Source organism: Danio rerio, chromosome 16 (genome assembly GCF_052040795.2).
Source record: "Danio rerio strain M-AB ecotype USA chromosome 16, GRCz13ab, whole genome shotgun sequence".
NCBI classification, from domain to species: domain Eukaryota; kingdom Metazoa; phylum Chordata; class Actinopteri; order Cypriniformes; family Danionidae; genus Danio; species Danio rerio.
Window position 1 is genome coordinate 4,222,079 of NC_141036.1, and position 25,603 is coordinate 4,247,681.

Below are 25,603 nucleotides of genomic sequence, written 5' to 3' on the forward strand. Positions count from 1 at the left end.
ACTACAGTAAAGTGTATCTTAGTGTATTATTGCTCCATATATTTATGTCTGTTTGTTAAAGAATGCTACAGGAACCACTAATGAATGTACTCTACTCCTGTGTGTTTTTTTTATGTGGCATATTTTTACAATTCAAGATCATTACTTTAATACGAATATAAAACTATTTTAGTTTAAAGTACTGTTAGTAAAATTAGTATAAAACAAATTTTTATTTGGTATGTCTTGGAATAACCTCCAGGTTTGCACAGCCCATTTTGAAGTCCCACCCACTTGGAGCTGGCTCCGACCTCCGTCACCTTAACAGGAAGTACTCGAGGTGTAAAGGTGTTGCTAAAACACTTTCTTGCCTCACAGTCTGGACTCATCATTTGGAGAATATGGTAGGTCTGATTTATAACCGGCGTTTTTTATGGAACAGCTGGAAAAGCTAGTCATAATTTACATCAACGTTAACTTACGATGTATTAATGTTACCTCAGTGACTACAAATGCTTGTGACGTCCTCTTGTATTTCACTAAACTGGCGAAATGGTGTTTAACCTGTTTAGTCCGGGTTTCTTAGGGCCGTGCGAACGTAGACAACTTTTTTATGAGACATTTATCAGATATTTTTATCTCTATGACGACTTTGTAAGTGTACAGTATGTATGTTAGTGTTATATCTCTGTGTCTATAAGTTTAACGTTATACGCTACTGTACTGTATTTAGTTACTGGACCATGAACTAAGGGTTAATCAGTGCAATTTTCAGTAATTTCTTGATATATTTTAACTATGACACTTGGAATTTTAAACTATCTAGATAAACAAATGGTGCTTCTGCTGTTTGTTAATAGAAAAGTTCACATTTCACATAAACAAATGCCTAAAATATGAATTCATGAACAATAATTGAGGTAAGGTTGAGGTATAAGTTGGTTTTATATTCACACATTCTTGACTTCATCCATAACAATACAATTTCTAAAAATAATTATTTGCAAATTCTAAATAGTCATTGGCTGCTAATTTAATTCCCCTATCAAACTACAGCAGTGTTCAGTCAATCAAATAGTGATAATGTTGTTTTGAAGTTATACTTCTATGCAATTTCAGACCCAGTAGTCAAATTACCATGGTAAACAATATTGGAATAGTTTAAATGAAATAATGTGAGAATATAAAACTTAACTTTTTCTCAATAAAAAGTGATTATATCACAGACACATTAATAAATGTTGTTAATTTCTAGATTATGTAGTTACACTTTAAATAAAAAGACTTGTCCGGGTTACTAATTACTAAGGTTAGTAAGTACTAGTCAACACCACCTAATTTTATGAAATATAAATTTGAAAGTCAAAGCTGTGTTTCACTGGATTTAAGGGTAAATCATTGCAATTTTGAGTAATTTCTTAATATTTTTTAACCATTAAACCTGGAATGTAAAACTATTTAGATAAACATATGCTGATTTTGCTGTTTGTTAATAGAAAAGTTCACATTTCACATAAAAAATGGCTAAAATATGAATTCATCAACAATAAGTGTAGTAAAATTAAATATTAGAGCTTTAAATCAAAGGGGAAACAAACACAACTCATTTTCAAACATTGGAGAGGATTAAAAGTCATTTCCAGTCTGTTTAAATTTCACTATTGAACTATACACAGATGTCAGTCACACACAACCTACATTTAATCCGAGAAGATTGAGGTATAAGTTGGTTTTATATTCACACATTCTGACTTTATCTGTAATAATACAATTTATAAAAATAATTATTTGCAAATTCTAAATAAGGAATCATATTAGCAGCCAATGACTAACAAACTACAGCACTGTTCAGTCAATCAAATAGTGATAAAGTTGTGTTGAAGTCAAATTTCTATGCTATTTCAGACCCAGTAGTCAAATTAGCATGGTGAACAATATTGAAATCGTTAAAATAATGAATGTGCGAATATAAAACCAACTTTACCTCAATAAAAAAACAGACACATTAATAAATGTTGATAATTTCTAGATTATGTACACTTTAAATAAAAAAAGACTTGTTTGGGTTACTAATTACTAAGGTTAGTTAGTACTAGTCAGCACCACCTAATTTTATGACTGGAAATAGCAATTTTTAGCAAAAAAGTAAGTCAAAGCTGTGTGTATTTTTCATTTTCTGGACCATTTTCACTGGCGTACACATGACACACTCCTAAATATGCAATTCACAGTTCTGGTTATATTGCAAATCATTATCAAAATCAAAGGGGAATCAACCCGAAAATGTGTGTATCCCCTGAAAAGGTCTTTAAAATGCTGTATGACTTGATTCTAATGTTAATTGTAAATGAAAACGAGTTACATAAGGACGTTTTACAAGGAAACATGCATGTCATTGCTCAAATTGTTCTCTGTTGTTGGAGGAAGTAGAAGAAAAATAAATGAATGAAATTGTGGAGTGGATAATTAACTTATGTAAAGTCAAAAATAAATAGGGGTCGAAGATCAACAGGCGGTTCAGGCTAAATCTGTAATGCAGATTTAGTTTTTCTCTATACATTTGAATGTGTCCTGGTTGATTTATTGCATGTGGGTGTTAATTCTGTGCAAAATTATACTGATAAAAAACTGAAAAGAAAATGAAAGGATGAATGAAATGCGATGGATAGTGATACTAGCCACAGTGACTGGTGGTCAAAAACGTTAATGTCAAGCCCTGCTGTCAAAAGACCAGGCCAAATTTAGGATTGAACATGCTTCTGTGATGTGGCGCACGTTTGAAGAATGCGTTTGTATTTCAGTCTTTTTCACAGACGGGAACAGCATGTCAGAGCAGCATATGGACCACGCAGAAGCTCATGCACTGATAACCCCCAAAACATCACACATCCATCCGGCATCAATATGCAGTCCAGGTGTTTCCATCAACCCACAGGCCTGGGCCAGGACTCACACGACCTCCTCAACCTGCAGATGAAGGTGGACTTCTTCCGAAAGCTGGGTTACTCTCCGCAAGAAGTGAAAGCTGCTTTGAGGAAGCTCGGCCTAGGGACGGACACTAATGCGGTTCTGGGGGAGCTGGTTCGTTCAGGGGCGAAGGCTGTCCCCCCTTCTGTTTCTAATAGTGATGATGGGGGCTCAGGATCATCCCATCGGGGAGGGGGCTCATCTAGAGGACAGGGATCTACGTTGGATGACGCCACTGAAGCTGAAAGTGACCTGAAGCCTATAGTTATTGATGGCAGCAATGTGGCTATGAGGTAAAGACTTTATTTTTTTTTTTTAGTCTTTTCTTAGAAAGAGGATTATCGGAAAGAGTGTTTGCATAATCATCTCTGTTGGTTTAACAAGTATGAACAAGTCACAAAGGGAAATTCAGGACAATGAGCTCTGGTTGTGAACAGAATGTAAACCCTTTCACTTTGGTTTTCTGTTGGATAATATTAGACGATATGAGTTTTTAAACATGAATATGACATTAAATAAATTAATAAATGCAACACTGTACCTAGAGCTGCACCATTCTGGCTAAAATCGCATTTTTTTTGCCTAAAATAATAAGATCATGATTCTGTAGATCTAAAGTAAAGGTTAATATGAGTGGGTAGAGCCGCACATTAAACAATAAAAGATCGCAATCTCAATTCGACCCCCTAGACGATCTTAATTCTGCTTTTCTACGATTCTGTCAATCATATTTTCAAGTTCAGGAGAGAAGAAAAGGCGGCCGACGTTGAGTCTTTTCATTGTTTCACATACATTGCTCAGCGACATTAACACCTCCAAATGATGTTGAATGAGTCACATACTGTATTCATAAGGTATACTTCACCTAAAAATGTCATTTTTGTCTTCATACAATTATGTTTTCGTGGCCGGGAAATCACACAAGTAAGCTGCTGACAGTGAGCAGAAAAGGCGCGCGCCCGTGCGCTCTACCTAATGATAGACGTGCGCACGTGCACTTTAGGAAACAGGACCTGCATATGTTGCGAGTAACAGGTAAAGGCTGATTTATACTTCTGCGTCAAACACCGACGTTTGCTACGGTGCTGACGCATAGCCCTTCGCCGTGGCCGTCGGCGTCGCTGACGTGCACCTCTCAAAAAATGTAACTACACGTCGCAACGACGCGTAGCGTAAGCTCTGTGATTGGTCGGCTTGGTAGCGCTGACAAGCCTGGGCGGGACAGAGAGCCGAGTGAATGGCGTGAGCCTGATGGAGCGATTGTTTACAAGTCTGGAGTCCCGTGAAGGAGCTCCGGATGGAAAGTTTTGTTTTGTGTTTACCTCATAGTTAAAGTTGTTGCACGTCCGCCGGTTCCTGCCTCAAAATGAGCGAGTTTGAGCCACTTGTACATCCCGGAAGTGTTCAGGAAAAACAAAAAAGCAGAGAAGAAACTTGACACAGAGGAACATTAACACTTTACTGCCAACTAGCGTTTCGGAAGTGTTAATGCAGACCAACAGAGACAGCGCGCAGAAGTTTAAATGCACAGCCACGCGAATTGCATGCGCCGTGAGTTACGCCGGTCACTTGACGCAGAAGTATAAACCAGGCTTAATACAGTTGTAAATAATATTCAGTTTGTGGCACTGAGTGATCGGGAGCCGTGCGGGAAGTATTAACAGTACTTAGCAGTCAAAATTAAAGTGTGCACATCATTTAAATAATCATATCGCATTTTAGAGTTATTTGATATAAATAACAAGTATTTGATATGTTTTTTTCTTTCATAGCGAACCCACAGTTTTGCATGAAAATAAATGTTACTACTATAATAAAACTACTCTAGCCTATGTAATGTTGAATATAATCTGATAATGGCAAATGTCTGATTTTACCAGTTAATAAAGTTGTCTAATATGACAGATTGCAAGCATATATCTCAAACATAATAATTCCACATCAGAATTATTATAAGTAGAATAGAATTATTTATAGAAACCAGTAGACCTACAACAAACTATTATTATCGATGTCGCCACATGTTTGTTTTTACCATACCTTTATTTTACATCTAGAGAATCTTGAGAAAATCGTGATCTTTATTTTAAGCAAAAAAAATTGCGATTCTCATTTTAGCCAGAATCGTGCAGCTCTATGAGTGGGATATTATTATTGTTATTCACAAACATATGGTAAACAGCAATAGGCTTTGTGTAGCTGTACTGTTGATTAAAATGCTAATTTTTGCATTTCGGCAGGTTTGGGATACTTTTTGGGCTGGAATCAGTCAGCTACATGTGGCTGTGTGCGCTTTCGGTTTCATTTTCACTGCTAAGAGCGTCTCCCTTCCCGCGCGGCTCCCAAACAATCACTGAGTGCCACAAACTGAATGTTATTTACAACTTCATTACGTGTTATTCATTGCATATGCAGAACAAATGCCAAATTCCTCCGTCAGAGATTAAACCTTGCATTACAAGTTTTTTGTTTTTTTTTTGTTTTTTTTGGAGTTTTCTTATTTTGACACATTAAAATATGTAGTTAAGAAATAACTCCATTCAGTCCATTGGTCCAACCAGGCCATTACAAAACATCCTTAGTGTTTAGCCCCATATAAGTCTAAAATGTCATTCATAATGGTCTTAAATGGGTCTTAAAAGTATTCAATTTGACTTGATGAAACCTGCAGAAACCCTTAATTTACTTTTGTAGTCACACTCTTAACTTTAACCCTTGAGCATAATATAGCCCTTGCCCAAAAAATAAACCTTATCCATCAAAATCCCTAACACTAGAATAGCATGTAGTTACACATTAAGAACATAGTCTTGTAGGTATTCAATGCTAGTACCTACTTCTTAAAGGGACGGTTTACTCAGAAATGGGCATTTCCCTCAGCATTTACTCTAAACATTTATAAATATCACAACAAATGTACACAAAACAAGAATGTTGGGGAAGAAGCAGCCATAGTGTTAACAACACCAACAACAACAGAAGAAAGAAACTCAACGGAGTTTGGAGCAAATGGAGGATGGAACACAACACCATGATCATTTTTCTGAATGCATCATTTATATGCATCATCTGAACTTAATGACAGAGCTTTGTGTTGATAGATAATATTTGACTGAGATGCAACTATTTGAAAATCCGGATCATGAGGGTTTAAATGATCAAAATAATAAAAAGAATTGCCTGTAAAGTGTGTGAATTAAACTCTTAGCAATCTATACTACTAATCAAAAATAGTTTTGGACAATTTGAGGATGAATAAACTATCCATGACCAAATTTTCATTTGTGTGTGAACTGTCTCTTTAAGGCCACCTCATATAAACCGTGACCTGAAAATCTATTTTTGAATCCAATTATTCGGAAATAGCAAGTCAGATTAACAAGTATCAACAAGTTGCGAATACAAAAGAGGATTTCTGCAAACCAAACAAACCTTTCCCAAAATGAAAACCATATACTGTAGCCTTTAACCATATGCATTTTTTAAATGAAATATCTAAACAATGATTTGAATGTCCCCAATGTCTTGACACACCGGTTGTTTAATAATTCAGTTCAGAAAGTACTAAGTAGCATGACACGAGTTACCACTTCCCATATTGAATTGCTCACATTGCCTTTGGGCTTTATTCGTAAACCTGCTTCTTCTGAAAGGGTTCGTACTTCCCCCTTTGTCTGCATGTGTCTCCGTTCACCAATATGCAAACAATATGTAGTGTTTTAACCCTTTTCGCCTTTTAGCCGCTCGATGCTCGACACAACTAGCAACATTTTTGGTCATGCATTCATTCTGCAAAGGTCACCGAGGGAAATTCTGCGAAAGACTTATCTTTTTCTTTTTTTGTTTTTTGTTTAGTAGATCCAATCAAAGAGAGATCAACATTTGTGTTTGACAGACTTTTGATGTTTTGGTATGTGTGACAACATATGGTGTAATGGAAATTGTCATGTTCTTTTGGATGAAGTCTTTCCTCATTTCTGTCGCTCTTCATGTTCAGTTTGTTTGTTTTTTCTACCTGTTGTACCAAAACCTCTCTTGACAGGCATCCTTCAGCAGCTGAACGTTGCATTCCAGCTGTCTTGAGGTTATCGCAATTTGTGATTATGCAAATCAGGTTGTGTTTTAGCCTTAAGCCTCCTTTCCATTGCACACGACAAGCGACAGACCGGAAGTCATTCATTTCCAACAAAGAGTAGTCCGGAAGCTTTGGAAGAAGAAAATTCGGATCTGACCGAATTAGACCGTATGCGACCGGATATGATGTATTGCAGTGTTGTTCAAGCAGGTCCATGTGCGCAAGATAAGAAATAGTAGTTGTTTTGGTTATTTTTTTAATCAGAAAAAGTCTATATTAAAAAACAAAAACATTTCTATTCATAATTCACAAGTAATAGAGTAATAAAATAGATTGTTTTTAATGTTGTCTTCACATTCCCCTCAATATTTTTAGCGGTCTATGAGTTTCTAGTATTCATTCATTCATTTAACCATGGTGAACGCACAGAGAATAATAGCTATTGCTTTTGCACTGATTTATTTCGGACACTGCGAGAACAGCTTCTCTCCCATGCTGCACGTCAGAACTGAAAGTTCTGTGCGACTGTCACAAATGGGAGAATTCCGACAGTCGTGTCCAAATGTCGTGTGCAGTGGAAAGGCGGCGTTATTGCTGTAAGCCGTTACAATGTTTAGACATCTATGACGGATTAAACTATCGAGTTTTGATTATTGATCTAAAAGAATTCGTAAAGATCTAAGAATCTGTTATCAATACTTTCATCGACATGGTTATCAGCTGGTTTCTTCGAGTTAGTTTGGTTTATTCCATTTATTCAAATGAAGAATTAGGGCTGGGCGATTTGGCCTAAATCAAAATCTCGATTATTTGAACTTTTTAGCTAGATTACCATTAGTTAACAATTATAAAATTTTTGCCCTCATAGTAGGGCTGTGCCAATTGTGGAAAATATCTAATCATTTATTTATTTATTTATTTCGGCAGATATTGTGTTTTCGATTTGATTTGCAATCAAACTTTGCAGTCAAGCTTCATCTCAATTATCTGAATTGAATTGTTAAAATGCTGTGAGTGTTAGTTATATTAACTTATATCAGTAAACAACTCTGAAATTGTACTCTGCTGTTGCTTGTTCCTAGATTGAGTGTCATTGTCAACTTTTAGTTGACTTATTTTAGCAAGACGCTCCTCATATAGACACCTGTGGTGCTTTTTTAGGCACTGGTTGTTGTATTTTCTCGTGCTGTGGCAATAATTCTGTGACAGCTCTTACAAATTCAATAAAACCTATGAATAGTGGAAAAACATCATCTTTAATTATGTCTTAAACCCACCACTTTTGCCTTGGCCTCTTCCTTTGGTTTTAACAAACTCACCCCTTCAAGTTTTTCTAAACTTTAGTTTAGCTGCAAAAATATTTAAGCAACAAAGGTGCTACAAACATGTCAGTACAGAGCAGCAGTTTTCGACATGCGCATTTAAGCATACTCATTTACCACACTAATGTAAACCTCTCTCTTTTACTGTCTCTCTTGTTCGTTTTTAGTCATGGGAACAAGGAAGTGTTTTCGTGCAGAGGGATTGAGCTGGCAGTCAACTATTTCCTTGACCGAGGGCACCGAAATATCACCGTGTTTGTGCCTTCCTGGAGAAAAGAGCAGCCCCGGCCTGATGTACCTATTTCAGGTAGAGACACTCCCTCAACACTTTTGGTAAAAAAAAAAAATGAGTCATCAGAGACCGGTTCTGAGATCTGAGAGGAGAAAACGCCCGTCTGACTACACTGACTCAAATACAGTAAAAAAAGAAAAGCATTTTTGTAACATTTCCAGTGAGCATACTTGCACGTAGTCACATACACAATTCAGAAAGATTTTATTAGTCTGCGATCAGTCTTGGGAAAGATGTACTTCAAAAGAGTAATTCATTGCATCATTAAACAAATGATGAATACAAATCAGACCCGGATTGGCCAAATGGGAGTACCTGAAGAGTTCCCGGTGGGCCGGTCTGTTATTTTGGCCGCGAGGGCCGGGGTTTCTAGCTGCTTGCACTCTCAGCAGTCGCACTTTTTTTTTCATTTATTTATTTATTTATTTGACCATAGCCTCACTCTTTTTATTCATCATTTTGCCGCAGCTCCGCTTATTTATTGTCTCGCAGCCCCATGAGCAAAATGCAGCCTGTAGGTTAATGATGATGTAACTATCACTATAGTGGTCAGCACGTTGCGTTACGGCGTCGTCGATCCGTGTTCGATCCTCACCTGAGTAATTCCTTTTTTTTATTTTTTATTTGTTAAGACATATAAAATTGTAAGGTAGTTGAACATTTGAAGTTCTAAAGCAGCTGTTTTCTTGAAAAAGACGTGATTGTGTAATTAGAAACTGAAAATTGAAAATGACCTTATTTTAATATAGTCAGTCGTGAACTGAGGTGGGCCGGTCTAATGCTTGAAACTCCAAGGCTGAAAAGGAGTCCCACTCCAGCCCTGATACAATTTGTATTCAAATTACCTTTCTAATATATATATATATATATATATATATATATATATATATATATATATATATATTACCTTGCAAAATATATTTGTACAATTAAAAAAAACAATACTTTGAATTGATTTATACAGAACTGTTGATGCAAGTATAAGCAACTGTACCAAAAGAAAAACTTTTCCTGCAGTAATCAAGTAGTCTAATTTCATTCACTATTCATTGGAAAGACTGTTTATAAAACAGTTACTGTTCAATCTTCTGTTCATTTAAGAATGAAATGTATATTGTAGTTCCTAATATTGTATGTATACATGAGTATATTCCAATGGTTTCTCAATGGTCGTGTGACACTGAAGACTGGAGTAACGATGCCGGAAATTAAGATTTGCATCAAATGAATGAAAGATACTCCCAAGTAAATAGTAGCAGGTGTTTTAAATTGTAATAGCATTTAAGAATTAATGTTTTACAATAGTTTATATAGATAGATAGATAGATAGATAGATAGATAGATAGATAGATAGATAGATAGATAGATAGATAGATAGATAGATAGATAGATAGATAGATAGATAGATAGATAGATAGATAGATATAGACAGACAGAAAGGCAGACAGACATACATACACAAAGAAAGGTAGGTAAGTAGATAGATAGATAGACAGACAGACAGACAGACAGACATTATTTTTTTTAGACATTAGTGTTCAGTGTGTCAGCTCTGAGGTGTTGAAGATAATCTTACTTGTTTCTACCCACACTGTCTGTCTTCTTTTGTGAATGCCCCCTGCTCGGATTCCTCAAATCAATTCGTGCAAAAAAAGAGCAAAAACAAAAGCAAGGCGAATAAGGAAGAGTTGCGTTTCCTGCAGGTTTCACTGGGAATTCCCCACCAGGAAGTTCCAGAGCTTTATCGCCTCCAGATTAGCTGTGAATCTTTAATGGAGTCTACAGTAGCGCTGTGTGAGGGATTATCATTGACCCTTTCCTGTTTCACAGATGATGCCCTGGTGTTCATTAACTAAATAAAGTCATTTACCATGTTAGTTAATATATGGGTTGGGGGGGGGGGTGACCTTTCTCTCTTTTATCGGTAATGGTCACACTTTACAATAAGGTTTCAGTAGTTAATATATTTACTAACATGAGCTAGGAACAATACTTGTAAAGCATTCAGTAATTATAGTTCAACATTTACTCATGCATTAAATTCATACTTGTTAACATAAGTTAATTCACCGTGAGTTAACATGAACTACAGTATTTTCATTTTCTAATGTGAACAAATACTGTAATAAATGTGTTGTTTATTGTTTGTTCGTGTTAGTAAGTGTTTAAATAACATAAACTAATGCAATCTTGCTTTCAAGTTCTGGGCTGCAGTTGGAAGGGCATACGCTGCATGAAACATATGCTGAAATAGTGGGCGGTTCATTCCACTGTGGTGATCCCTGATAAATAATGGGCTAAGCCAAAGGAAAATGAATGAATGAGGATACAACCGTAATGTAAAGTGTTACTAGCGTTAAAACACTCAAGTCCAGACATGAGCTTGTTTTAAGGAGTTTTTATACTTGGCAGGTGTTCACGAGGTCTTCATTTATTAAAAGTTGATAAATCAATTTACATAAATTGAAGGCCCTTAAAACGTATTTAAAGGCTGCATTGCAAGGTATTACATTTGAGTATAGCTGTATTCTAAAGTTTGCCTGAATTTAATCGAGATGCTGTGTAGTTTATGAAATTGATTTGACATCACGCTGCTTTGTTTACTGCTGTAAGCAAGGAAACACCATTATTCCTGCTGTTTTCTGTTCAAACCGAAAGTGGCGAGAGTGTCAAAGTAGCCAGAAGTCATTTCGATGGGAGCCGCTGTCAATATGCAGTGAGGAGCGGCACGTTTTCACCAGTGTGGGCTTCGAGAAGAGTTGAAATCAAGTCAGCTTTATTGTAATGAGCTATGACGCGGTTCAGCGGCAAACAGTTAGAGGATTCCAGAGAACATAGTCTTATGAACTTTGGTTCTTAGGACTACAGTTGTTCCCAAGGATTTGATTATTGCGATCACTGGATTTCCAATTATTTATGATGTTTACTTACAGGAACATACATTAAAATAAATTTACTGGTTCTATATATCTATTTTATTTTTCTTTAAAAAAGCGGGAATCTCATGGTAACTATAATGACAGTACAAAACAGTATTGCTCTACACATTTTAAGTGAGTTTAAAGCAAAGATGTATTATTTTTTATATAAAATGAAGAATATACAGCTTTATTGTACATTTGATTTCTGTGCCTGAATACTGGACATTTTATGCAGATGCACTATTCTACAAAATCATCTCAATCAGTATAAATTAATTCAAGTTATCTGCTGAAAATTTAAATATCGCAATCATACCTGTCAACCCTCCTGTTTTCCCCAGGATTCTCCCGTATTTTCCTGTTCTGTCCCGTAAAAGTATTTCTCCCGTATTTTCAGTCTTTCTCTGAAGGGTGGCAAATAAACAGTAGAGTCGAGCCTTCCTACACACAACCCATATCGCCGAACCACCAGTGGACACCCCATCCTCTTAAATGCGAGTCTGTTCTGTGCTTTTGTTTGTTCAGGCACGGAAACACTTTGAAATAAACATAAAAACGGCGCCATTCCTTTTCTTTTCATTACAGGTTCCGTCGGCCCTTCATATGCAATCCTCAAAACAGTCATATAGAGGTCCATGATTGTCAGCTGACTCGCTCCATAGTGATAAACAGACGCTGTTTCCTAAACGGATTCTGCACTCGTGATTTGAAGCGGAGCAAAAGTTTTTTGGTGCCTGTTTAAACAGATATACACATAATTAATAATAATAATATCTAAAGATGTCGATCTTGGTGTGTGTTTTATTTTTTTTCAATCACAAGTAATTTCGTCCTGAATGAGCATAAACAGTTAGGAAAGCTGTCGAAGGCTTTCATTATAGCGTTAGATCTGTGCATTTTTAAAGAAACACCTCTGTTATTTAATGTAATCAAATGAAAAAAATCTGAATAAATCATTCATTCGTTGCTCTTTAATCAGAATGTTTAAGTAATACAATGACGAAATGGCTAATGAGATTTGATTCTGTTTCATTATAATAGCTATTAATTTTAATAAGCTGCACTGTCTGCTAATGTATAATACTTATTTTTTCTTTTGTAAATAATAATAAAACATTACTGAACATTTAAACTTTTTATTTACAATGAAACAGCTCCAAATGAGCATATTTAGTAAGTTGGGGATTTTTTAAAGGGGGTCGGGGGAATCCCTTATTATGGTGGGCATATCCCTTATTTTCACATCCCAATGTTGACGGGTATGATCGCAATGTATGTTTTTTTTTCTAATACTGTGCAACACTTATTGACTTTCACGGTTTATTTATATTTCTTATGGATGTCAATGACTGCTAGCTTCCAATATCCTCTGAAATATCCTCTTTTGTGCGTAACAGAAGAAAGAAACTTAAACCGGTTTGGAACCACTTGAGGCTTAGTAAATGGTGTGTACATTAGCATTTTTGGGCTGAACTAAGTCCAAAATTCCATGTAATACACATTATGAATGAGATTAGCTATCTGTGGATGTTAACACAAGCCAAAGCCTCACACCATCATGTCTGAGCTTAAAAAATAAATAAGGCCTGAGGCTAAGTTGTTCTAATTACATAAATTATTACAACTCTTGTCCAATAGAGCACTTATGTTGTCAGTTTAGTTACCACACAAGAAGAAATATCAAAAACACAACACGATGAACTTTACACAGTGGTTAAAAAATGACAATATTGCAATTATTTTACTGTTTAAAGAGTTGAGGATGGTAATAAAATCATTTCAACTTTACACAGTGGTAAAAAGCACAATATTGTAATTTAACTATTTAGAAAGTTGAGAACGATCTAAATCATTTCGACTTTACACAGTGGTTAAAAAAAATCACAACATTGTAATTATTACTGTTCAAAACGTTGAGGATGATCATAAAATCGTTTTAGTTTTACACAGTGGTGAAAAAGAATCACAATAATGCAACTATTTACTGTTTAAAACATTAGGGATGATCATAAAATCATGTCACATTTACACAGTCGTTTGAAAAACACACAATTGTAATTATTTTACTGTTTAAAACATTGAGGATGGTCATAAAATCATTTCAGCTTTACACGGTGGTTAATAAATCACAATGTTTTAATCATTTAACTGTTTGTAAAGTTAAGAAGGATCATAAAATGAGAACAAAAAGCTTTTCACAGTGGATAAAAAAAATCACATTACTGCAATTTTTAAGTTGAGAATGATCATAAAATCACTTCAACTTTACACCGTGGTTAAAAACAACACTATTATAATTATTTTACTGTTTAAAACATTAAGGATGATCATAAAATCACTTCAACTTTACACCGTGGTTAAAAACAACACTATTATAATTATTTTACTGTTTAAAACATTAAGGATGATCATAAAATCACTTCAGCTTTACACCGTGGTTAAAAACAACACTATTATAATTATTTTACTGTTTAAAACATTGAGGATGATCATAAAATCACTTCAGCTTTACATGGTGGTTAAAAATCACAATGTTTTAATCATTTAAATGTTTGTAAAGTTAAGAAGGGTCATAAAATGAGAACAAAAAGCTTTCCACAGTGGATAAAAAAAATCCCATTACTGCAATTTTTAAGTTGAGAATGATCATAAAATCACTTCAACTTTACACCGCATTGAGGATGATCATAAAATCACTTCAGCTTTACACCGTGGTTAAAAACAACACTATTATAATTATTTTACTGTTTAAAACATTGAGGATGATCATAAAATCACTTCAACTTTACACCGTGGTTAAAAACAACACTATTATAATTATTTAACTGTTTAAAACATTAAGGATGATCATAAAATCACTTCAACTTTACACCGTGGTTAAAAACAACACTATTATAATTATTTTACTGTTTAAAACATTGAGGATGATCATAAAATCACTTCAGCTTTACATGGCGGTTAAAAATCACAATGTTTTAATCATTTAACTGTTTGTAAAGTTACGAACGATCATAAAATGAGAACAACAATAACAATCAGCTTTAAACAGTGGATAAAAAAATCACATTACTGCAATTTTTAAGTTGAGAACGATCATGAAATCATTTTAACTTTACACCGTGGTTATAAAACAAATCACAATACTGCATTTACTGTTTAAATCATTGATTTATAAAATTAATTTCAATCATTATTTTGATGGTCTTGTCATTCTATCAGTGAATTATACATGTTGTCTTTCAAGACGATGAAAAGGGTTTGTCTTTTCTTCCAGATCAGCATATTTTGGGAGAGCTGGAAAGGAAGAAGTTTCTAGTGTTTACACCTTCACGACGCGTCGGAGGAAAGCGTGTGGTCTGCTACGATGATCGTTTTATCGTCAAGCTCGCTCATGATCTAGATGGCATTATCGTGTCTAATGACACGTACCGTGACCTGCAAAGTGAACGTCCGGAGTGGAAGCGGTTCATCGAGGAGAGATTGCTCATGTACTCCTTTGTCAATGACAAGTAGGTTATTATGGTTTGGCATTTTACTGATAAGATCTTTGGTTATTATGAATCTGTCTCTACTTAAAGAAATTCTTGTTTTGTTAAAAATTTAATTGATTTTCTTTGTAAATCTATATCCCTAAATTTACTTATACCATAATATATTTTCCTGTTTTTTTTGCAAGAATTTTGTCATTATTTAAATAGAATTTTAATGTAATTTTGTAATGACTTTAATTTATAAACTGTAATTGATTTTTAAGCATTTTTCCCCTTAAGTTCATACTCGTGTTCTTTATTTTGTTCTCTTTTCTACTATATTTTTTCCTTTGAAAAAAGTAGATTATGGCAAATTAGGGCTAGGCATTCTGACTAAAAACTCCATTTCATGGTGTGATTCATTTTATCTCATGGTAACAATATATTTCACAGTATAGTTATTTAAAAAGGGAGCTTATACTGAAAAAATTAACAATAAGGGTTATGATAAATAAACTAGAATACTTTAGAATTACCATGTGTTTCTCACTATTTAGCCATGCCCACTTATGTAAATGTCCTGATATACACAGAAAAAAATCTATTGCTGTTGACAATTTATTTTATATATGTATATTTTTTATTCATACTAACATACTGCCCAGCCCTACTATTTTTCAAGACGGACACTTTTAGTAATCAATCATCTTAATGTATTGTATGATCTACTCATAATTACTTTATCTTGTGCAGGTTCATGCCACCTGATGACCCTCTCGGCCGTCATGGTCCCAACTTGGATAATTTTCTCCGGAAAAAAGCAATGTTGATTGACCACAAGCGTCAACTCTGTCCGTATGGTAAGCAGTTAGTTTATCAGCATCTATCATTGAGAATTTTATATTTTGGAATATGTCTTATGTTCTACTATACACTGTAGACCAGTTATTAAACTAAATTTCCAGGGTTGATAATTTAACAGTCCAAGATATTATACAACCTCAAATCAGAAAAAGTTGGGATGGAAAACGCAAATAAAAAAAGAAAGTAGTGATTTATAAATTTTACTTTGACTTGTATTTCATTGCAGACACTACAACAAATATTATTTAATGTGTTCCTCTTGGTTTTTATTCGTGGGTCTTTGTTGTCTTCGTTTCCACTGTGGGATGGTCCATCCTAGATGGCTCACAGCTCAGAGAAGTCGATGGCGCTTCTGGACACTGTTAACATAGGGCCTCCTTTTGGCACAGTACAGTTTTAACTGGCATTTATGAATATAACTACATATTGTGGTACTTGGCAAATGTTTGCCAAAGTAGTCCTGAGTCCATGTGTTGATATCACTTACAGATGAATGATGATTCATGATGCAGCGCCGCCTGAGGGATCGGAGATCATAATACTTCATTAAATGCTTGCGCTCTTGTCCTTTACACTCTGAAATTACTTGAGATTCCTTGAATCTTTTAACCATATTCTGCACTGTTGAAGGTGAAATATCAAAATGTCTTCATGTCTTTCTTTGAGGAACATTGTTTTTAAACATTTCAATAATTTTCTCACATATTTGTTTGCAAAATAGCGATTTTTGGCCAATCTTTGCTCCTAAAGGATTAGACCTTTCTTGGATGCTTTTGTTTGTGCCAAATCATAATAACAATGACCTGTTGACATCACCGGTTTCAAATTGCATGAATATTTAACCAATTTACCTGATAACTAGCCCTAATTTGCTCCTGTCCCAACTTTTTTTGCAATGTGTTGCAGGTCAGAATGACAGGAAATGATGTATTTTGACAAATGAAATTAAGTTGACCTGACAAAACACCAAATATTTTGTCTCCATATTGATTGCAATGAAATACAAGTCAAAGTTAATTTAGAAATCAATACTTTCTTTTTTTATTTGTGTTTTCCAAACTGTCCCAACATTTTTCTGATTTGGGGTTGTTAAATTCAAGATTGTGTGTTTTTAGAGTAGAACACAAGATTTAAAGCAAATAATGTGTTTTGAGAAAAGATATTACAAAATAAGTCATTTATGCTACAAATATAAAACAAATTTGTCCCTGCTAAATCCTATATGGACTTTTTCAATGTTAGTTCAGTGTGATTTAGTTAAAGTAAATAGCACAATAAACAATGAACATCATTAATCATGGCCATGCTTTGGATTTCATATTATGGGTTTTTCCCCATCACAGACAGTTAAGCCAGATTTAAAATCTTGTAGGCAAGTGATAAGCTTCCATTCAGTGATAAGGAAATTATATAATATGGGGTCTTTGCTTTGAAACATTTCATATTTTAGTAAATAGGATGCAGAGTAATTCTTTCTTAACTAAATAATGTTTGTTTTAATAATGTATGAGCATAATTTTATAAAATGCTAATGTTTGACTCTAGGCCATGTCTGACTCCGATCTAAAAAACATAATGGGTGTCATTTCTATTACCTATGCATTGAGATTTTTATAGATTTTAAGTAGCGTTAAGTTATTAAATTCTTTTTTAATTCATTTTTCAAGGCACTTATACAACACTTCTGTGCCTCATTGTGCCGTGTATAATAATGCTGCCCCAAAACCTAAATGGAGGTGGAATGGATTGAATCACCAAGACCTAATACAGCTGTAAACATTACTACATCTATTCTAACTATAGTGGTTTTATTAGTGTCCATGTCTATTATTTTTAAGCCCTTCCAGTAACTTCTTATGATGGCGAAATCACTTACCCAACTGTTCTTTGAGAGTGTGCCAAAGCAACAAGTAGACAGACATTATGCCAATAAAAAACATGCGACATGTCTAACAATACAAAAACATAGCTGAAATTATTCAAATAACTCCCTGCAGTAGCTTGTGAACACGTTTTGGTAATGTGTGAGGTTACCTGATCTACAACTGTCAAGCCAATTCTTCAGAAAAATACTCCATGTCTTGCAGAATCTTCACACCGTCACTGTAATTGCAGTCATTTAGCTACTCGCCCTGTTTTTAGCATTCAAAGTCATTTTGTATTTTTTTTTTGTGACAACTACACCACAGAATCTGTTTCTGCTCTCTTTCTGTTGGATAGTTATTAAAGGGATAGAAAACAAATCACTATTTACTTTAAGCTTGAGTGGTTTGAAATGTTCATGTATTTATTTTCTTTGGTTGAACCCGAAACAAGATAATCTAGGTGGTCAAAAGTATCAGGTTTGGTACGTTTTGGTACAAAATTTTAAAAATGTCAATTTCGCGCTAACATTTGTGTGTCTATTTAAACACTGCTAATTGGCAAAAAGAAAAGCCGCGTAGATCAGCTGATCTGTCAATGAGCTGACGTACTCGGGATCTGCTGATGGACCAACTGATATACAGTACAAGGCTTTTGTCTGTGTATCTGTGTTTGCACTTGGTAAAGAGTAGTGAGCTGATGACCTTCACAGCCAATCACAGTCATTTCTGTTGAGTGTGTGAATACAATGGACAATCAGCAGTAATTAAGTGCTAAACAGCGCTTAAATGTTAGCAGGAATTTATTATTATTATTTTTATTTCAGTACAAATTGAGCCGAAAGGCAAAGCTCTCTATTTACTGGTCAATCTACGTTCCTATTCTCACCTATGATCATGAGCTTTGGGTCATGACCGAAAGGACAAGATCTTGGATACAAGCAGCCGAAAGGGGAGGGAGGCAGGGCGCACCCTTATAGATAGGGTGAGGAGCTCTGTCACCCGGGAGGAGCTTGGAGTAGAGCCGCTGCTCCTCCTCATTGAGAAAAGTTGGTTGAGGTGGCTCGGGGATCTGTTTCGGATGCCTACCTAGGGAGGTGTTCCAGGCATGTCCCACTGGGAGGAAACCTTGGGGAAGACCTAGGACACGCTGGAGGGACTATGTCTCCTGGCTGGCCTGGGAACGCCTCGGGATCCCGCTGGAGGAAATGTCTTTGGAGAGGGAAGTCTGGGGTTCTCTCCTAAGACTGCTGCCCTTGCTCCCTGGCCCCGAAAAAGCAGTTGAAAATGAATAAATGAATACCAGTTGGTACCGAACTTGATACTTTTGACAACGCTATTCAATGTTGGTAAAAACCGCCATTGAAATCCATAGTAGAAACAAAAAATACTATGTAAAAGTATACCTTCGATTGTGTTCAGCAAAGTAAAGAAACTCAAACTGGTTTGAAACAAGTTGAGGATAAGTAAATGATGACAGAATTATGAGGTAATTTATCCCTTTAAGGATGGGAATCATATCTGTAAATTTCTAGAAACCTTGGTCATCTTTCTTAGGTAGCTGTGATTAGGTGTGAAAATAAATTCTGTTGGAACTCTGATGCAAACATTTGTCTTTTTCTCCTCAGGAAAAAAGTGCACATATGGGATCAAGTGTAAGTTCTACCACCCAGAGCGCACTAATCAATCCCAGCGTTCTCTAGCCGATGAGCTTCGGGAAAATGCCAGACTGTCTGGTTCTAAAGAGGACTGCAGAGTTTCTGGTTCCCTAAGAGGAGTATACCCAAGAAACGATCCTGGATCCTGCTCTCCCTCCCTGGAGCAAGAACTGGAAAAGAAGCTGAGCTTGGAGCCCGAGAGCTCTGACAGCAGGGATGTCTTGCTCCACTACTGGGATGATATTATGTCCATGAAAAAGCCCTTAAATACTGCACCGGTTGGACAATACAGTGCTTTGGGAGACAGAACCAGTTTGCATGCACCATATTCAAAAAACCCATCCATTTTCAGTTCCGACTCTGGGCTTGGGTCCTACGAAAGCCAGTTTTCAGAGCAATCCCAGAGTTTTGATGAGTTGCACAGGATTAGATCTGGTCATCCCCCAATGCCTGGTAATCCTGCTGTACCTGCTGGTGGCCATTATTATAACAACATTAGTCATTTCTCCAGCCTTCAGCCAAATTACACTGCTTACAGCTCTCTACCTCTGCCTAACCCTGTCCAGAGTTACAGTCTTCCTGCTTGTGGTGGCTGGTCTTACCCATACTACTTAACACAGGCGACCGGTTTAGCAGAGCCTTTAACAAGCCGTAGTTCCCAGTCTGCTGGTGTCTACGGAAGCCAGCAGCATTCAGCCATGACACAGTCCAACGCTTTCCAAGAAGAAAGGGAGGAGGTCAGGAAGAAGCTTTATGCCATTTTTAACCCACGTCATGTAAATAAAGTTATGGACATGTTCCCTCAGCTGAAAGATGCACAGCAGCTGGCTGCAGAAGTTCTCAAACTCAAATCCAGCGGAGAGTTCTTCTGATTGTTTAAAACTTGTGGATCACAGAAAAAGACTGCATGGCAGATGTTAAAAAAAGAGTGAGTCTCTGCACTCTCTAGAGGAATGCATGAAAATATTTGCCATAAGGGGACTAACAGCTTGAGCCTGAGGAAATTCCCTTAAAGAAACAGCCTTGTGTTTTATTTTTAAAAGGGTTCATAGTTGCTTAAGGGTGCTTTCACACCTGCCTTATTTAGTTCGATTGAATCGCACTAGAGTTCGTTTTTTCTTTTGGTGCGGTTCGTTTGGGCAGGTGAGAATGCAGCAATCATACTCGAGTGCGCACCAAAAGCGGACCAAATAAGCGTACCGAGACCTGCTTGAAGAGGTGGTCTCGGTACGCTTTCAAACGTACCCTGGAGCGGTTCGATTGTGGTGAGAATATGATCCGTACTAAAACAGGTCCAACCGCAAAAAGTACTGCGCCTTTTGGACTAATTCAGCTGCCGTAAGCCGATGCGCTTTGCATTATGGGATACACTGAAAAAAAATATTCAAAGATGATTCCTTGGATTTACTCAATTTTTTTACGTTAAGTGGTTGTAAACAATTTAATTGTGTTGAATTTAAACAAACAATTTAAGTTGAACATTATTCAATTTAATTTGATTGTTTAAATTCAACACAATTAAATTGTTTGCAACAGTTCTCCATGCAACACTTTTTTCAGTGTATGGAAGAAAACTATTTGTTGACAGCGCTTTACCAACAGAGAGAGAGAGAGAGAGAGAGGAAAACATGATGGATCGATGGTAATATTTCCGCAAGATGACCATGTCGCAGTTTAGCTAAATTTATTCACGCCTCCTCCTGAAGTGACGAGCGATGCATTAAAACACTGTTTTCCAGCCGCGGCCGCGCTTCATTCTCGAAATGTATAGCTTGTCTACAGCAGGCATACAATCAGTCAGCGCAGTCGTCCCTTCGTAGTAAAAAGCGACATTTTGTGTCTGCCGGTTTTGTTTACCTGCGGGAGTTCATTGGCATTTTCCCGCACGTGAATTCTGACCAATCAATAAGCAGTTTAGGAAATATGTTCGACAACATCTGGCCAATGAGAGATGTGGATTTTGTCAGATGACTGCATTTTGGTTTGTTTCAACTGGTTCGGACCAAAGCCAGCAGTGTGGTGTGAAAACAACCGAAAGACGGCAGAAGATGCAACAATGTATCATTTATTACCCTTGGTGCGGACCAAATGAAGTGAACTACAGATGTGAAAGCACCCTAAAACATACTTTGTTACAACCTCTGTTATACTAGATCTGTTGTGCTAGATACTCTTACAAAAGTGTTCCAAATAAGTGGTACAGTTCAGTATTTCCGACAAGTGGAAGTGGAAATAAATTCGTACTGTACCAAACTGTACTGTGCAATTTGGTCTGTGGAAACAAGCCACACAGTCAGTCTTCGGGTGCTTTCACACCTACACTTTTGTTTCGGAACGTATCTCGTTTGCCCAGTTAGCGCGGTTCGTTTGGCATATGTGAACAGGGCAATCGCTCCGAGATCGCTTGAATGAGGTGGTCTCGGCTCGATTGAAACGAACCCTGGAGCGGTTCGATTGCAGTGAGAAAGCGATCCGATCCGAGCGCGGTTATATCACAGTGTTTTATGGATATATAATAGGCTTACGGCTATATGAAGAGGGAATTATGAGTAGGGCGGGAAGTTTCGCGAGTCTCTGGATGCCCGTAAACGAGTGATGATCTCCCGGTAATCTCGCGTCTCCCTCCCGGTCCTCAAATAGGCATTGTCGCGCACCCTTCTCACCCCTCCCCACCGCGTCTCTCCTCAGACATGTCGTGCACGCGCTCCCTGTCAATCACCACCAAACCACCACCTCTCCTGACAGCTTAGCGGGACGCTGCAAAGTAAACCCTGACACTCTGACCAATGTGAGGAGAGTTTACTTGCACGTGACTTGTTTTAGCTATTTTGGTCAAATTAGAAACTTTGCAGTGTGAAAGCGAACCGCTCCAAGAGCAAAGAGCAACAATGTAACAATTGTAATCTCTGTTTCGGAACAACTGAATCGATTCACAGGTGTGAAAGCACCCTAAATAACACAGTGGACATCAAAGTTCTTGTGACAGGAATCCTCTAGCTAGCTGGTACTTGATGAACATTATCAAGGAAGAAAATGCCACTATCTTGTCCCAATAATCAAATACAAGTTGAGCACATTACTTCTGAGAGTGCAGCTTGTGACATGTTCCTCTTTTCTGTGTTTTCGAGGTTTCCGAGAATTCTCAGAAACCGAAATGACTTATCACACAGTACGTGTGGTAACTATGTATGACTACAATGTCAAACTTGTGTCTAGATGTTGTTGTTTATAGGGGTTGATGCACATTGCGTCAATTGTTGCTCCTATTGTGTAGCAAACTGTACCTTGACGTAAAGGCTACAGATTTAGTTTGAACCGAAGCTGACGTGTAACTTAAAAATAGTTGTATGTAATTGCAGTTATTAACGACCAGCCCTGTTTTTTTTTAATGTTCAGGGTTATTTTGTAGTTAATAAGTCTAGCTGCTAATTGATCATTCAAATCATCTCCACCTCAGAATCATTTTAAAAAGGAAAAGATTTGCTTCCTTGTCTGCTGTAGGCATTTTGCATATTCTCTTTCAGTTATTGGGTATGGAAATCCCCTAAAATGATTTATTACCATACTTATTACTTTATTACAGACATTACGTCAACCTATTTGACTCTGTGACTCATTGCGTTTTTGTTTTTTTTTTCTCACCAGAGAACTAGACACTACATTTAGTTGTGCTTTTAACGTTACATGGTCCTGTTTTGTAACTCCGAGCAAGTGGATTTTATCTATTGAAATGTATAAAGGAGATTTTTCCTGCTATGGAAAATGTACTTTCTTCATGTTGTTTTTCAACTCTTTGCAATAATTATACAGGCTTTACTTTTAGGCGTGTCAGAAGATGTAAGAGTCTTATTAGACAATTCTTTAAAAAAAAAAAAAAATTTCAGGTCAGCAGAATAAAAATTGTCATTGTTATAATAAGTTATGATGTTTAGATATTATTTTAATCCATGACGTTTTGTAATATGACACTAATATTTAATCCTCCATTTTTCAACCGAGCAGGCTGTTGTGTTGTTGTAACACGGTTGTGTTTTTTTAGTCTCTTGTTTATATTTAAAGACACTGACAGAGGTTTTTCATTTTGCTCCTGTTTTCTTTTATGAGAAGACGGCCTACGTTTTATTTTTTTTTTTAACTATTGCATCTGTTTGCAAAGATGTGCCATTAGCATGAGTGTTTAATTATTTGTAAATATCCTTACATGTATCTGCTCTTCTGTATGTGCATAAATGTTTATAACCTGCCAGTGCCTTATAATCATTAATGTGAACAGGAAAAAGAGTTCTCAGTGTTTTATTGGCAAATGCAATAATAATAAAAAAAAAAATTAAAATGTATGTTTTTCCGTTTTTAATGCACAACATATTTACAAACACTACTAAAATAGATCCTTAAATTAATAGTTCAACCAAAAATATAAATGTTGCCATTATTAATCCATTCTCCACTTGTTCCAAGCCTGTTCAACTTTCTTTCCCAAAGAAAATATTTTGAGGAATGCTGGAACCCATTGACTTCCACACTTTATTTTAATGCAGTGGTTCCCAAAGGGTTATTATAAATGTTATTAAACTATTAGAATCACCATGTTTTATCAGTAACCAGCAGAAGATAAAAATTGTATTTAATAGTTACATAAAAAAAACATGCAAATAAAAAGTCATCCTTTCAATTCTTTTTTTATTGGGTTGCGACCCATGGGGATATTACACTTGAATAATGACACCTTAATAGTGTTAGCTGCAGCAGGTTGATTTTACGGCACAATGTTAAATTTTGACACCTTAACGCAGGGGGTGTCAAACTCAATTTCTGGAGGGCCGAAGCCCAGTGGACAGTTTAGTTCCAACCCTGCTCCAACACACTTACCTGTAGGTTTGAAAACAAGCCTGAAGGACTCAATTAGTTTGATCAGGTGTGTTTAATTAGGGTTGGAACTAAACTGTGCAGAGCTGCGGCCCTTTTGGAACTGAGTTTGACACCTGTGCCTTAACGGCTCTCACGTAAGTTAAAAAGAAAGGCCATGACTGAACATAAAAGACGATCTTTAAGTGGCTGGCTTCAAAATTAAGACAAGCATAGTCTTGTGCTGTATTATTGTGCCCGCTATTCTTATTAAGTGATGTTAATGTTAAATTAAACAAATTAATTATGACTAATAAAAATTATATGGTTGTCAGACTGTTGCACTTTTTTGTGCTGCCAATAACCTCATTTATATAGTTCCTATTGGTGTGTGTGCACCGTTGTTTGATGTGTTTAGATGTTTAGAACCACGTGCTGAAATGTTTGAGAATTCATATTTAAGGCCGGGAATAAGGCAGTAGTAAATTAGTCACTTAAAGTGTTCATTGGCTGGCAGTTTCACTATAAATACACTCGGTGTACTCTCAGCTAGAGCTGTATGCAAAAACAACAACCAAAGAAATGCCTTATTTTCCTGCTGAAAAAAAACACAGCTTAAGCCCTGGTTTTAAAAGGGGTTTTGCCATCTCCAGCCTGGTTTTAGCTGTTCAGGCTGGAAAATGATCAGCTGAAACCAGCTTGACCAGCCTTGTTTAAGCTTGATGGTTTTAGCTGGCCATCTCCATAATGGCCAAAACCTCTAAAACCTGTCTGGTCGACCAGCTAAAACCAGCCAACCAACCTGCTGGTTTAAGCTGTTTTTTTCACCTTGGGTTTAGATAATATTTGACCTAATGATTGAAATAAATGCTGAAGAAGCTCTTAATGAAGAAGTTTATTCAGCATCCTCTCAAACACAATGTTTAAAATCCAGTTGCTCATTGGACTTCAGTTCTTAATGTTGACTTTTTTTACATTGATTTAACATTTTATTACAAACATTAGTGACCATTTGTCATTTACAGCACATTTAATTTTAATTCTTCGTCCTAAATCTGATCCCATGCCTGCTGTAGTCGATGTACCTAATAAATTGGCCACAGTAAGTATAATCACATATTTTAAACACTAACCTGGCTAAATATACATTCTGTAAAAAACAAAGTTTGCTGTAGTGTTATGTTGGCTTATTAAAAGTTGTTAAAGGAGAGTATAAAGCCATTATAAATGCGCTATCCTTTTAAAAGTTGAACGTTTGATGACAAAAAGCTGTAGCGACAGTTTACTTCATTTGAATAATGAAAGTTCTTCCGCCATTTACATACTGTATGATCTGTCCAATTCCCTT

At 36.2% G+C, this 25,603-nt stretch overlaps 1 protein-coding gene and 1 long non-coding RNA gene across 2 annotated transcripts; one reads left to right on the forward strand and one right to left on the reverse strand.

Moving 5' to 3' along the window:
* Positions 1-329: 329 nt before the first annotated feature.
* Positions 330-23,747, forward strand: zc3h12aa (zinc finger CCCH-type containing 12Aa). The gene is made up of 6 exons (XM_087286450.1): positions 330-383; positions 2,781-3,239; positions 8,511-8,650; positions 14,831-15,065; positions 15,780-15,886; positions 19,381-23,747. Exons 2-6 carry the CDS (start codon positions 2,884-2,886, stop codon positions 20,280-20,282), a joined length of 1,740 nt encoding a protein of 579 aa, XP_087142576.1. The 5' UTR covers positions 330-383; positions 2,781-2,883; the 3' UTR covers positions 20,283-23,747.
* LOC147833249 (uncharacterized) lies at positions 10,703-14,724 on the reverse strand. The gene is made up of 3 exons (XR_015510831.1): positions 14,416-14,724; positions 13,927-14,252; positions 10,703-13,844 (listed from the first exon to the last, which is right to left on the reverse strand). It is a non-coding gene; the product is annotated as an uncharacterized LOC147833249 (long non-coding RNA).
* Positions 23,748-25,603: the final 1,856 nt, after the last annotated feature.